Here is a 15,842-nt window from a genome sequence, read left to right as displayed (position 1 = left end):
GGTTAGGCACTGGAAGCAGTTATGCAGTAATTGATGTGTAGCTGCAGCTGATGCATCTCTTTGTTTTGTTTTGTTTTTCTCTCTTCAGCTATTTTTTATGAAAATACTGGGAAAGACAAAGACGTGGCATTTTAAAAACACGGTTTTTTTTTTTTTTTTGACAAATTGTTTTGGGACAGAGAATTAAATCAAACAATTTTTCCAAAAGTAACTACTAGAATAATAATTAAAGGAACTGTTGATTTTTTAAATATTATGTTATCAAAATCTAGTTTTAGAAAACTCTGAGGTTATCAAATCTCATATTTCTTACTATGCTCATAAATTTAAATATTTAAATTACTGGGTACTAGTCTTAAACTCCAAATGGGATGTGCAAAGCTATAGTTTGGCAAGAGACCTCCTGTTATGATATTTTCCCACTTTTGCTTGAGATTATTATCAATCTTTGCTTTAAGTGAGATTCATTTCCCAACCGGGTCCAGTCTTTATTTCAGCAGTTTCATCTTCCTTAAGACCCTCTGAACTGACCTATCTTTGGATATGTACAAGAATTACTAAACACCAAGAAAACCAATGGATAATCTGTGAAGATATCATGGGGCATGAATTTACAGAACTATGCATTTATCTGAAGAAAGACTTATAATCAGTAATGGTGTATTTTTAGTTTTTAGAGTTTTGTTTGCTTTGTTTTGTTTTAATAAATGACATATTCGGCAAAAGTTATAGAAAAGAAGAGCAAATACATTCTAAGAAATTATAATAGAGAAAGGGCCTTAGGGAAGACTGAAAATGGGAATCAGATTAATAATTCCATGATTTTTAAAGAAGCATTTACAGGTTGAGGTTGTCAATCCCTTTATATCCCATGTAACCCAAAGAATAAAAGAACAACATATGGATACAACTTAATATTGCTTTTAATACACATATTCTAATTGATTTTAATTAATTCTACTATTTTTTTTTCTAAACATTTATATATCTTTTTTTCATATTAAAACTGTTTAGGCTATGTAAGCCAGCCAGTCTTTGATTCCTGTGTTTAAAAAATGAACTGATTTCTACATTACAATAATGGAAATTGTTGATTTGATTCTAATTCAAGGTTTACAGTGTCCTGAAGGAAGAGGACAATTTATGGTTTGGGAGGTAAAAGCATGCATACCAAATTAGTTTGATGACAATTATAATTGTATTTCTTTAGGCACAATTACTGAAAAACACTTTTTAAGGACATTTGTCATCTAACAATTATAAATTTGGCAACAGTTACAACAAAACAACAAAAGCTCCACAATGTTTAAAAGAAATACAAGAAGCAGAGGCATACTTTCAAGTGTCAAAAAGAAATATGGTATGGTTTGAGAAAAGCAAAAGTCTTCTTGTGATGAGGCTGACTAAAATGTCTCTCATAATGGGAAAAGTTTCACTCTCAGACTTGTTAATTTTATTTCATGTTCGAAGACATGCTTATTATAAAGAATATTTAATTTAAGGTTTAACAGTAATTAAGCAAGCAAATATGCAATATTTCAATTAAAGTTGAACTTGTTTTGTCTCTTAAACAAGCAAACTATCTAAAAAGTAGAGGCTGCCTTGTAACTGTTTCCTCTCTCACCAATTGCCACATCTGAATCTCAATCTCATAAACAAATCCATCAATATATAGAGTATAAAATTTGCATGTGAAATGGAGGTATTTTAGAAATGTTCTCCAGTTAATATGGCTTATAATAGCATCAAATGCATGCCTTTCACAGATGGCAAAACTTCTTGGCCAAACCCTGTATTGCTTTTATGAAAATATCAAATATATACATACCTTATTAAATTAGAAATGAGGCCTATACGTCTCAAAGCATAGAATTTAACAGTTGCTAATATTATCATAATATTTATCTTGACCTAAAAATAACAACTGTTCAAAATACACACACAAGAATTTTAGAATTTGAGAATATATCTTTTATTTATAGGATGAGAGTGTTAACTCTGAGAGAACATGTATAACGAAACATATTTAGGACAGCACATTACTTCAATAAGTAACTGTGGTAGTAATGTTATTGTTAATTTGTATAATGTGTCTATATATTTTTCTGCATTTAAATTTCTCATTAATGTTTTTCCTATGAATATGATCAAATTATGACATCTATCATAAATAAATGTCATATTTTATTTTAATTTTATATTCAAATGTTTTATTTTTCAACTTCTTTCCCCACCAAACACACTGATATGTAAATGTAATTGAGACACTTACAACTAATCTATGCAGTGTTGAATGCTGCTCCTGCAAAATACTCCATAAGCTAAAATTAAGTTACTTCGATATGTGGCAAAAAACCATGAATATGTGAGATTATATAGATTTGTTTTATATTAAAATAAATGCACAATATTTGAGCCAGCAATGCAAACTTATTATTTACATAAATCTTATATATTAATTTAGAGAGTATCATTAAAGTTTGTAAGTGTGCACATTTACACACACACCCATATACATATGCATATGTGTACATACTTATGTATAGTCACTCCTAAAACCTGTAAATGAAGGTTAGGTTTTAAAGGCTAAAAATGTGTACATGGCTGCTACAGGATTATACCTGTAGCATTAATATTGATAACAAGATGGTGTAAATTTGTCAGGCTTTTTCTTTTGATGTCTTAGGCAGTGAGACCACCTGGAAATAAAAATGAGAAATAAACTTAAAAAACACATTTCATAATTAAGATATCCTTTAACTAAAGTATGTCTGCCAACAGCAAGGGAATAACCGAGACGAAAAAAGTATGATGGAGCAACTGGCATAAGGGAATGTAGTATAATGGGAAGAAAAATGTCTGTCATATAGGTACCCCATACTTAAAGTCCTTCTTCTAGTCCTACAAGAATGTTCAAACTTCCTAGGTTACTATTTGTCAGGATCGAGTTACAAAAACAGAAACTATTCTTAGTCTTTCAAAAATGGGACATTTATCAAAAGTAGTTGATCATATAGCTGCACTAGGTATATATGATTTACTGCATTGACATTTCTTTTTAAGATCATTAAATGATATCATACAATTTAGCTGAATAGATATTAGGGAGTGAGAATTTTATTGTTGTTATTGTTTTCTCCTTAGAAATTTTAATAGTATGCTTTGGGAATTATAAGGCTTTATAAGGGCTTTTTGTTATTTCTTTAGTGGCCACATATGTTAGTAATAAACAGCCCCTACCCAGTGTATATAGAACTGCTTTACAATATATTGTCATATATATATAGTCGTATATGTGTATATAGTCGTATATGTATATATTGTCATATATGCATATAATCTAAGAGATTTAATGAACATATTTTATTACGTATGTATAATCTGAGAATTGAAAATGCTCCATAGACTAACAAATCTAAAAATCACAATTTAAAAATGAAAAAACTGAAAATTTCTTTTAAATACGTTAAATAATGTGTACTTTGATTTATATAGGTCATCTCTTTGTCAAGTATATATGCATGCTCACATAGAAACTCATACACACACACACATGCACATAGGCTTTCATAGAAGATAGGTATTTAAAGATGTAAAAATAAAACAAATTTTTTCCACTCTGAATGTGCCCAAATTACAATGTACTTTTGCTTTGCAAGTGCATACAATCCATTTGAAATATGCATATATTTGTGTATGTGTATATATATGTGTATATATATACACATATACACATGTACACACATATTTTGAAATATATTTCAGAAGATGTATAAATATAATTTACATATAAATATAAACTATATATTTCAAAATATATATTCAGAATGATTTTCAAATAATCTACAGAAAATATTTTAATTGTAAATTTCAGTATGATAACATACAATGTCTGTATTATTAACAAATAAGTACACAACTAAATAAAAATGTTACACTTTTAATATAGCTATAATTTCCACAAGAATTTGAACTAATGACATAATACCTATGACACATCTCACTAACAGATTGAACAATAAAAGAATTAAATTATTGTCAAAATAATGAGATTCAAGTAATTTAAATGTCAAAACTTTAAAAAATATTTACTTTAAAAATCAGATACTTTTTAAATTAAATTTTATTTTTTGAGCGACATAAGAATTGAACATATTTGGGAGATACATAATAATGTTTCAATACATATAATTTATAGTGATCAGATCAGAGAAATTAGAGTATCCATGGTTTCAAATATTTATCATTTCTTTGTGTTGGGGACAAAATCTCCTTTTAGCTATTTGAAACTAAATGGAATATAATGTTCTTAACTATAGTCATCCTACAGTGGTATAGAACACCAGAAATTATTCCTCCTACCAAGCTGTAACTTTGTATCCTTTAACAAATCTCTCTCTAGTCTCCCTTTGCTGCAGCTTTCCCAGCCTGTAGTATCCTCTGTTTTATTTTTTACTTCTATGATATCAATTTTTTTAGCTTCCACATATAAGTAATAACATGCAATGTTTAACTTTCTGTTCCCGGCTTGTTTCACTTAACATATGCCCTCCAATTCCATCCATGTTGTCCTGAATGACAGGAATTCGGTTTTTATGGCTGCATAGTATTCTATTGGGTATATATACCACATTTTCTTTATCCATTCATCTGTTGTTGGACACCTAGGTTGCTTCTATATCTTGGCTATTGTGAATAGTGCTGCAGTAAGCATAGGGTTCAAATGTCTCTTTAATATACAGATTTCCTTTTTCCAGTAATGGTATTGCTGGATCATATGATAGTTCTATTTGTAATTTTTGAAGAAACTCCTTGTTGTTCTCCACATGGCTGCTCTAGTTTACATTCCCACCAGCAGTGTCTAAGAGTTCTTTTTTTTTTCCTGCATCTTCACCAATATGTTATTTTTATTTTATTTTGAGACAGTCTCACTCTGTCACCCAGGCTGGAGTGCCTTGGTTTAATCATGGCTCTCTGTAGCCTTGAACTCCTGAGCTGGAGCAATCTCGAGTAGCTGGGAATACCTACTGGCATGTGCCACCACGCCCAGCTAATTTTTACTTTTTAAAATTTTTTTGTAGAGACAGAGTCTCAATATGCTTTTTAGAGACAGAGTCTTGATATGTTGCCCAGATCTCAAACTTCTAAACTCAAGCAATTCTCCTGCCTTGGCCTGTCAAAGTGTTAGGATTACAGATATGAACCACCACGGCTGTCATATTTTTTGTCTTTTTGAAAATAGCCACCCTAATTAGGATGAGATGATATCTCATTGTGGTTTTGATTTGCATTTCTGTATGAATAGTTAATGTTGAGCATTTTAAAAATATACTTATTGACCATGTATATGTCTTCCTTTGGGAAATGTCTGTTCAGATCACTTTTTCATTTTTTAATCAGATTGTTTTTTTTTTGCTGTGGTATTTTGTCTTATGCAAATAGTATTGTGAAGTATTAATGAAGTAAGACAATTTTATTCAAGGACCAATCCCATGCAAATACATTCAGAGATGTTCTTAGTTAATTGCATTTATAATTTATACTTTTTATTACCATGTGCATTTCTCTAAATTTAGTGAAATTTTACTATTTTATATTTTTACTCAGTGTATATACTGTTGCTCATGAATTGTTGGAGTATAATAGTTAACTATCCTTAACTAAGTCTTATTTATTGAATTTATATGTTGCTGTTTTCTATAGGAGATAAGATTCTTTTTTTACAATATGAATGGAATCATTGCTGATTTTCTATGAATATATGAATTGAATTTTCTCAGATAAATCTTATGTTTCTTTTGTGCCCACAAAGACATCTGGATACTCATCAGAAGTGTAAAAATTCCAACTAGAAGAAAAAAGAAATAATTATTATTTCTTTCTTATTTCTATGAAATAAGTTATATTAGGAAAAGGATCCCTAGCATGTTTAGCTTTTAAGATGTTTCTCAAATGTTGCATAATTTCTTATCAATTTTCATTATTCATACCCATTCCCAAGCAATAGCCAATCAATATCGCATGAATGAGTAAACACAGAAAATATGTTAAAAATTAAAGATGAATCTACATATTTTATATACCACTGCCACAAAATATTCCCAAATAAAGATTTATTTTTGTACTTAAAAATTTTCAAAAATAGTTGCCTATATGCATATAATATTCCTCTACATGCACATAATATAATAAACCACATTAATTGTGATTCACAACTTTTGTACAATATAACAAATGGATAAAATGGACATTACATATGTCCCTTCTACTATATGGAAATCATGCAATTCAACTTCTTAGTGTGTGTTAAAATGCTCAGTATTCAAGATGAACTCTCATACACCCCAACTCTTCCTTTGAAGACAAAACACATACACATGCCTGTGCACATGCACAAGAAGTTTCAAGTGAAATGCGTTGTTATCAAAACTTCTTCTAAGCAAAACTTCATTGCTTAATAAATACATTTGGATTACAATTCCTGGCTTGGATTAAGCAACAATTATACAGAGACAAAGAGCAAAAGTACTTCAATATATTTTAATACTGCTAAAAATCAAACTCAATATGAAACTATGAAATCCTTTTACAACCATGCTATACTTTAGTACTATAATAACTTTTTCTCAGAAACCATTTATCCTAAAGATGCATTTATTTTGATTAATTGTCAGTATATCTAGGTCTTACCTGGCAGTGTTTGTGTCATGACTGTGAAACTAATCCATGATCCAATCTGTTATATTAAAACTTAAATTAGCACATACATAAATGGAATCTAGTAATTTGTTCACTTGTGGCTTTAATAGGTAATTTTAAGGCTTAAAATATTAGAAAACTTATAGATAGGAATACATTTTCAAGAAATAATAATTTAATTTTTACATATAAAGTCATAAGCAAACTCATAAAATGGGATCATATTTATAAGAAAATGAAAGACATTGTTTAATATTTGAAAAAATTGTGATTGAAATGTTCTATTTTGTTATACCATGATCTATGGATAAGACCTCTATATTTTTCCTCTATATATTAATTTATAATACATGTAAATACATAAGCACATGCATTTAGTATATCATGAATAGGATTCAAGCATTTACATACATAAATAACATACCTCATAGGTGTAGTTAGGACATGAAACCAGGAAAAACATCCATGTGAAGGGGTTATAATTTGGACTTGGGAAACAGGCATTGTTTCCTTTTTCAAAGGAAAGTAAAATGTCAATGATGCTACACATTGCAAATCTGATCATATGCTTATTATATAATACTAAGTTCCCCAAAATAACTGTGTACCACATGAAATGTCATCACGTATTTATAGCAACCTATTTTGCAAATTACTCAGAAGAGACCCAGCTTTAAATGTTATAACCTTTTGACTCAAATAAAATAGCTGTCATTTTCATACCATGTCTATAGCTATGTTGCTGTAACACTGCAGAGTACATAAGGATAATCAATTCTTTAAGATCTTAAATATATATAAATTATTTTTACATTATAATGATTGAAATAGTACTACGTGCTGAAATTATAAAGTGTGTTTTAACATTTGCCCACCTCTTCACATTCCCCTTTACTATCAAAGAAGATACATTTGTTTGAGATTATTAAATACCTCAAAATTCCCTGTATTAAATTGGTGAAAGTCATAAGGAATTTTATAAAGATGTCATTTATACCAGAAAAGTATGCACACCTCTAATAAAAGGATTACACTGAATATCAGTATAGTTAATATTCTGAGATACCACGTTTCTGTTCAGCAGTCAGGATTGATAGTTACATCTCTCATTATACTTCACATATTGTCACTTTATTTTTGTTAATTATTTTCCCCTTTCAATTGTTTTTAAGAAACATTTTAGATAATAAATTTTTAATGATTTCAGGTTGAACTTGGAGCTGTGACATTTGTAAAAGTAAATATGAATTATAAAATTACTGTTTTATTCTCCATACCAAGATTTAATCAGATAACAAACCAGCTAAACTCTTTTACTTATAAGTCTGAAGTCATAATAAAATGTCAGTGTGTTGTTTTCAAAATTGTAACAATTGCTGAAATATCAAAGTTAAAAATTATGCTAAGTATTGTGCAGATTTTACAGCTGTTCATAAAAATAAATATGTAGGCCTTTCGTTATTACTGACTTTTTACAGCATTTTTGTAGACACCTTTGTGTAATGTCCTATATTAATAAAAAAAAGATAATTGAGGCATCTACCCAAGTTATAGTCACTGAATTTCAGAGGCAGAAGGTTCAGGGAATAGTCTGCTTTAGAGCCTGTAGTTTATGAGTGTTCAGCCCCTAGAGGTGTGGAATGATCAAGGGTCTACAAATCTACATTTTTTCCAGACCTAGTTTGTAGATTAAATAATGGATATGCCTTATGACACAGAAAAATATATGTATATAGATAATATTGTTTCAAGTATACACAGTTGCTGTTAACTGTAATATTAAATAAGTTTAGGAGTTACTAATTTAATACTTATATTATTCATAAGTGTTCTCTCAACCTATAGTTATTATAATAGAGCTTCTATTAAATTAACGTCAGGAGGTTTTTTTACATTAAAATGCTGCCCCACCAGATTCTTCTTTAGGCATATAAGGTTTATTCCATTGCTTCAGGGAGTGCTACTGGCAGAGAAACTTCAACTTTCAGTACTCCCTATAGTTGGAAGCAACCTCACCCAAGGTCACACTCACTAATTTAGCCTTACTATGGTATTTGATCAATATTGAAAATTGATTAACTCAATTCAGAAGAACATGGATTGTTCATCCCAGTTTTAGAATGTCCCATGCAATCATTGGAGACTTGTTGAGACTATGTCACTCTCAATTTCCTACCTAAATATGATTTATTTCTTCTATCCAGAAAACTACTCCTTAACTATCCTCCTGAGTATTAATCTCCATCCTGGCATTTGCATTCCAGAAAACCCAGCTTACATAGTTGGCACCAGGAATGGCCCAAAAAGCAGATGTTGGAATGGCATTTTAGAGTTGAATGACTTACCAAAAGGCCTGCAATGAGTACTCCATAGCTGATGGTAGGTGCAGACAGACAGCTAATGGTACAGGGTAGCAATCCAAGTGTAAAAATCTTTTACTACTGGTATGTTGTTATGTTATAGTGGTTGAAAACAATATTCTATCTGGTCTAATATTACAAGTGGGACTGAATTGCTCAACAAACACACCTAAAACAAACTGCTAATTGGCAATTAAAAGCCAGTTGTGAAAGTTAGAGGTCCACCTAGATAGTATGCAAAGAGGCTCAAAGAGGGCAGAAAAAGCTAAGGAACAGGTCCAGGTCTTAATTGCAAAAGTAGTCAAACTCTAAAGAATGTACAACTCCAATCCAATGCAGATCTGTTAAGTCAAGTTTGTTTACCACAAAATCTTGGAATGTCTAGGTTTTCATAAATTCCTTGAGCCTGCAGAGGTGGCCCACTCTTCCCTATGAAAGTTGAGCACATCCTTCCTTAAAAGCAACACAGAAGGCACTACACTGCAAGAATACCCCCCTTGAAGATCTCCCCTATCTTTTCTTCTAGCCACTACAACTAGGGTTATATCACAATATAAACTACCTGAGGCTGTTCTGGGGCTGACAGAGAACAAAAAAGATAATGCCCCAAAGGAGCTGCAGAACCTACCCAGCATGAACCAACAAATTATAGGAGAATACACATGGGGTTGGAATCTGAGGGTGTTTGAAAAGAGGGGTAAAGTATAAAATTGAATAAAGATTTGTTTATGTTTTCGGAGCACTGTCCTGGAATATAGGAGTAAATATCCCGCTAAGATTGTACAAACACACTAATGATATGCACCTGGAAGCATGAACAAAGCAATGGCCCACAATAAGCAAAGAAGAAATGTTAGAATTTCCATGGCAGGCTGGGAAAGAAGGTGCTAAGTGCCTTAGAGAAATAGGAATCCTAGAGCAGATAGTCTACGCAAGGTTGAAAAGAGAGTGCTTCTTTCTATGCAAGGAATTTTTCCCCCCGTTTCGTGTTCTCAGGTTTCTTCTCATGTTCCATGGGAGAGCCAATAGGATGCACCACTTTTCAAAAATACAGGGAATATGGTAGTGAAAGGAACACCATCATCACTAAGATTCGCATTGGCTCTTTGCTGTATCAGGCTTACTGTAAGTGAAATCATCTTAGAACTGAGATGACTGGTAGTGAACGGGATTAAAGGACCCTTCCTCACACCACTCCCTAGAAAATCAAGGCAGTTCCAATTACAGTACTTAATTGTTCATGAGCCAGAATGAATGGCCTGTTCATAGGAGGCTTGACCCACAGAAAGTTATGTTTGGCTAGTAGAACACAATGTCTCTAGAAGCTAGATAGTTGGATACCCAACAATGCTATTGCTAAATTTAGACAAACAAAATAAATTAAAGATGAATAGTTAAGAGACTTGAGACAGCTGGTGCAATGTCAGATCTACTATTCCTTTCCCAGTATTGGAACGTGAATCAGTTCTAAGACTCCAAACTCACTGAGGGAAGAATAGTCTGGGAGGAAAGATATTGTAACACCAAAACAAATGCACATGATAATGATTTCAGTGATCTTTACTAAAAGGACTTCATTGATTCAGGGAACCATATACTAGAAAAAGTGGCATTTTCACATTTTAAGGACTGTTAGACAAAGTGGGTTCACAAAGGTAATTTATCCAGATCATAAATAAATAATAATTGGAAAATATATGCTTTGTAGTTTGCACAATATCTACATTTGCTGAAGCTTTCTTTCAACTGTCATACCCTCTGAGAAAATGGCCTTCACTAAAGGGAACTGCCTTACAAGGTCTTTTTCTTCCCCAGGTAGACTCATATCCAACTTATCTGTCTCCAGTCATTCCAACTCTTGACACCTCTACAGGGTTATCCTAGCTTCAGATACCCAATAGAGTTGACTGAGTCCATTCTTGTGACTACATCACAGCTCAACTTCCCCTTTGGCATGGTTCTCATTCCTTGCCTCTTTTCCATAATTCCTAACAACCTTCTTTCATACAAATTTCTGCCACCTGAGAACACGACTCATGACATTTTGTACAATCAATATTAAATGGTTCCCTTCTAGACATAACCATGCCTAAAGCACATCTAATAGATATTACAACAAACTCCAATTAATATGTTAGTGAGGGAATAAAAATTCAAGACTAGGAGACACCAATTGAGAGCTGACACAGGAACTGATAAAGATTTTATGTAAAGAAAAATAATGCATTGAGTATGTAGCTATTAAGAATTCATAATCAAAAAGATGAGAGTTCACTTTGAGAAAAGATCTGGGACGTGATAGATCAGAACCCTGGATGGGGAGAAATTGAATACAATTATCCGAAATTAGTTGAGGCTAGAGGTTGTCATCTTGGAAGACATTGTTTCCAAGAAAGAAAATGATGCCCAGAGAAGTTTGCTCAGAGACGGAAGGCATCATGTGGAAGCTTAGAAGGGAAGGGAAAGAAGGAAGCATGTTCTGGGATTCAAGGAATTTAGAAAACAAGGATGTTAGAGGATGAGAAGACACAATGAAAAACCTCCTCTGTTTCCAGAACACACTTTGTTTTTCAGAGATTTCAGTAACCTCATCTGTAAAAAATTGTTATTTTTGTTCAAAGTCAATTCACACATTTAATAATAAATGTAAATCAATCAGCATTTACATGATGCTTCTGTGTGAATAAACTAGAAGGTGTTTTCGTTTGCAGACAAAAACTAACCCCCCACAAGGAAAACAAAACAAAATTTACAGAACACACACACACACACAATTACCAAAGAATGTAACCTTAAGAAATCCCAAAACTGAAAATAGATATGGAAAAAAAACAAGAAGATATAATACAAAATAAGAGATGATTGTACTCAAGAAATTGTGGACAAAGAATAAACTTTCCCAGTAATATGAAATATATTTTCATTTGCTTAAGAATGTAATATTCAACAGAACAGAGGACATTAAGCAGATAAAAAGAATAGCCAAAAAAGGGACAAAGATAGTCAAAGAGAAAGTGATAGAGAAGCTAGAGACAGAAGAAGGAACATAGGTACAGTGTAACCCCCCTCATACTCCACAATGTAATAAAACTAATTTTAAAATTGTAATTTGAGGAAATTTTTTAGAACTTAAAAAAAAAACATGGATTTAGAAGAGTACCTAGTGATCTGGGGAAATTGGTTGGGAATCATCAACCCTTAGACACTCCCTCAAAATTCATAGACTTTTATAATAAAAAAGTCACCTGCACATCGAAGCAAAAAAACCATCATTTGACAAAGGAGAGAGAATTAGGTTGGCATCTGATTCCTCAAGAGCAACATATAAAGCAAGATAAACAGTGAACATTAAAAGAGGGGGGCCTTCTTACATGAACAATTTCAACATTACTGGATGACTTAAAATTTTCATTTTCAAATGATGACACTATATTCCAGAAAAATGAAGAAGCTTGAGTTGATTACATTGCTAGTCACCTAGATAAGACTAAAATTTGTGATGTTTCTAACTTTGGCAATGCTAGCATTTTATTAGATTATATTGTGTTTTGCTTCTGTACTAAAAAAATTTAGACTCTCAGATATTTTTCACTTGTGATTCACATGCATCCAAAGAAAATTCAATGTATCTGTGAATTTGGATCAGATAAAAATGGCATTCAATCTCTTAATGAAATATAGGCTTCACTCCACTGCAAATGAGGACCACAAACTACAACAGCATTGGCCTTACATGTAATTTTTTTTCACCAAGATAAAGCACAGATATTTTTAAGTCACAGTACATTTCTTTTTAAATCTGCATATACACAATTTATCACCAATACTCAAAAAGTTGAGTACTCATCGCAATATTATGTAATGTGTAATAACAAACATATGCTTATATTATAGCTTTTTCATATATTCACCATTGTTCTAATATAATAATTTTCCCTTGTAATTATATGTATTCTATTTTACATAACAACTATTCTGGAAAATGTTTTATATGTTTGACTAGCCTTCCAGAAACGTGGAAGGCAAGAAAATGTTAAGAAATTCAAGTTGATGTTGAATGTTTATCATTTCTATTTGAATTTACAATTAAATTAGACATTATATAGGGTTAGCAGTTGGGAATCCCTACATGTAATTGAGCCTAAATGAGATGACTGATTTACCAAAAATATCTTTAAATAATGGAGACTCTGTAAACTTTTTCAAATATATAGGTGAGTATAGAAGTAACTGAGTTTTTGCATTGTTGAAATTTGCTGTTTTATAATGGAATACATTATTAAATAAATGTGGTTATGTTATACAACATTTTAATGGGCATTTCTCACTGTATGTTTTTTGCTAATGACTTATTACTTGCTGGTATTTTATGTTTATTTTAGTCTATGGAAATGATGTTAGACAAAAAGCGAATTGGAGCAATTTTCTTAATTGAGTTCAAAATGGGCCATGGGCCAGGCACGGTGGCTCATGTCTGTAATCCCAGCACTTTCGGAGGCCGAGGCAGGCAGATCACCTGAGGTCAGGAGTTTGAGACCAGCCTGGCCAACATGGCGAAACCCTGTCTCTACTAAAAATACAAAATTAGCTGGGCGTGGTGGTGTGCACCTGTAATCCCAGCTACTCAGGAGGCTGAGGCAGGAGAATCACTTGAAACCGCTTGAAGGCAGAAGTTGCAGTGAGCCAAGATTACACCACTGCACTCCAGCCTGGGCTACAAGAGCGAGATTCCATCTTAAAAAAAAAAAAAAGAAAAGAAATACAAAATGGGTCATGAAGCAGTGGAGACAACTCACAACATCAACAAGACATTTGGCCCAGGAACCGCTAATGAACACACAATGCAGTGGTGGTTTAAGAAGTTTTGTGAGAGCCTTGAAGATGAGGAGCATAGTGACTGGCCATCAGAAGTTGACATTGACAAATTGAGATGAATCATCAAAGCTGATCCTCTTAACAACTACAGGAGAAGTTGCTGAAGAACTCAACATCGACCATTCTACAGTCCTCAGGCATTTGAAGCAAATTGGAAAGGTGAAAAAGCTCGATAAGGCAGTTCCTCATAAGGTGATCGAAAAAATATATATAAAAAAGTCATTTTGAAGTGTTGTCTTTTCTTATTCTATGTAAGAACAATGAACCATCTCTTGATCGTAATTTAACGTGCAACAAAAAGTGGATTTTATATAACTGGTGATGACCAACTCAGTGGTTGGACTGAGAAGAAGCTCCAAAGCACTTCCCAAAGCCAAACTTGCCCTCCCAAAAAAAGGTCATGGTCACTGTTTGGTGGTCTGCTGCCAGTCTGATCCACCACAGCTTTCTGAATCCTAGCAAAACCAGTATATTTGAGAAATATGTTCAGCAAATCAATGAGATGCATTGAAAACTGCAATGTCTGCAGCCAACATTGGTCAACAGAAAGGACCCAATTCTTCTCCATGACAGTGTCTGACTGCACATCACACAACCAATGCTTTAAAAGTTGAATGAATTGGATTACAAAGTTTTGCCTCATCCACCATATTCGCCTGACCTCTCACTAACTGACTACCACTTCTTCAAGCATCTGGACAACGTTTTGCAGGGAAGATGCTTCCACGATCAGCAGGGGGTAGAAAATGCTTTTCAAGAGTTTGTTGAATTCTGAAGCATGGATTTTTATACTACAAGAATAAACTACTTTTCATTGGCAAAAATGTGTTGATTATAATGGTTCCTATTTTGATTAATAAAGATGTGTATGAGACTAGCTATAATGATTTAAAATTCATGGTTCAAAACCACAGTTACTTTTGCACCAACCTAAATATACTACTAACTTTGAAATGTTCTCCCAGGCATTGATATTTCAGTGCCATTGTGTTTTTCAGTGAAAGATTACCATCATTACAAAAAAAAAAAACTAAAGGTAATTTGAAATAGTAGGACTGTATCAAATATTGTAAAAATGGGATCAATATTGAGAGTTTAGTAATTTGGATATTCATCAAATGATTTTGTACTGCTTTTGTTCTTATTCATTAGTTCATTTATTTACATATTTAAGTGATATTTTTGTTTAGTGTGTGTGGGGAGGGTGATAGCGTGCATGCACACTTCATTTTAGAGAAATCATTATTAGAGAATAAGACTTGGTTCAAATATTTGGAAAAACCAGACATAAAAGGGAAAAAATGTGGCACATGTATTTCCAACTATTGATACTTTGATTTTTAAAGATTTTTTGAAGTAAGATTATAAAAATAATTGTTAACATAATTCACTCTAAAGAAAAGAAAAAGAAAAAAGAACTAACCTGTGTGATTGGGATGAGACAACATTACATTGATGAAATGATTCCCAGCTTCACAAATCTGCAAAACATTTTAAACACTTTCAGTGTGATATACATCTGCCTATTTTTTAAAAAAACATATTCTAGAGTTGTATAAAATCTGTGTTGTACATTAATCCCAAAGATTCAAAAGATATATATTTTATTCTAATCATAAAGAGAAGTTTTTTTAAATTATAACAATGAAAGAAGCTGTTGCTGGCATATATTGAATAAAAATAATTAGTCACAACAAGTTGGAAATTCTGAAGATATTTTTCACGCTGTTTGATAATCAAGTTTAAACTTTCTTGTTAATCAGCTTTGTACTTGTTACTATGGGGAGACTTCCAGATCATACAGAGACAACTCTTGCTGAAAACAAATTTGGCATAGCTTCGTATTAATCTCAGTTCATTAACAGTAAAAATATTTCTAGTGAAATGGTGGTTGTTTGATTTCCAGCT

The 15,842-nt window shown here is 32.2% G+C and overlaps 1 protein-coding gene across 7 annotated transcripts in view; it reads right to left on the bottom strand.

Moving 5' to 3' along the window:
- Positions 1–1,175: 1,175 nt before the first annotated feature.
- TECRL (trans-2,3-enoyl-CoA reductase like) overlaps positions 1,176–15,842 on the bottom strand; it is a 136,187-nt gene continuing 121,520 nt past the window's right edge. For 4 of the 7 annotated variants that reach the window (XM_016951639.3, XM_016951637.2, XM_016951641.3 and 1 more), the window contains 4 exons: positions 15,358–15,415; positions 7,124–7,209; positions 6,691–6,736; positions 4,106–5,848 (listed from right to left, as the gene is read on the bottom strand). In XM_016951639.3, the coding sequence (XP_016807128.1) occupies positions 5,721–5,848; positions 6,691–6,736; positions 7,124–7,209; positions 15,358–15,415 (318 nt within the window). In that variant the 3' untranslated portion in view covers positions 4,106–5,720. Of the gene's footprint in view, positions 2,700–4,105; positions 5,849–6,690; positions 6,737–7,123; positions 7,210–15,357; positions 15,416–15,842 lie in introns of those variants that run through there. The other 3 variants (XM_016951638.2, XM_054683063.2, XM_016951640.3) reach the window with 2 other exon arrangements.

Source organism: Pan troglodytes, chromosome 3 (genome assembly GCF_028858775.2).
Source record: "Pan troglodytes isolate AG18354 chromosome 3, NHGRI_mPanTro3-v2.0_pri, whole genome shotgun sequence".
Taxonomy (NCBI): Eukaryota; Metazoa; Chordata; class Mammalia; order Primates; family Hominidae; genus Pan; species Pan troglodytes.
The sequence above is the reverse complement of the archived record's forward strand: the minus strand, read 5'-3'. Positions and strand labels throughout refer to the sequence as shown.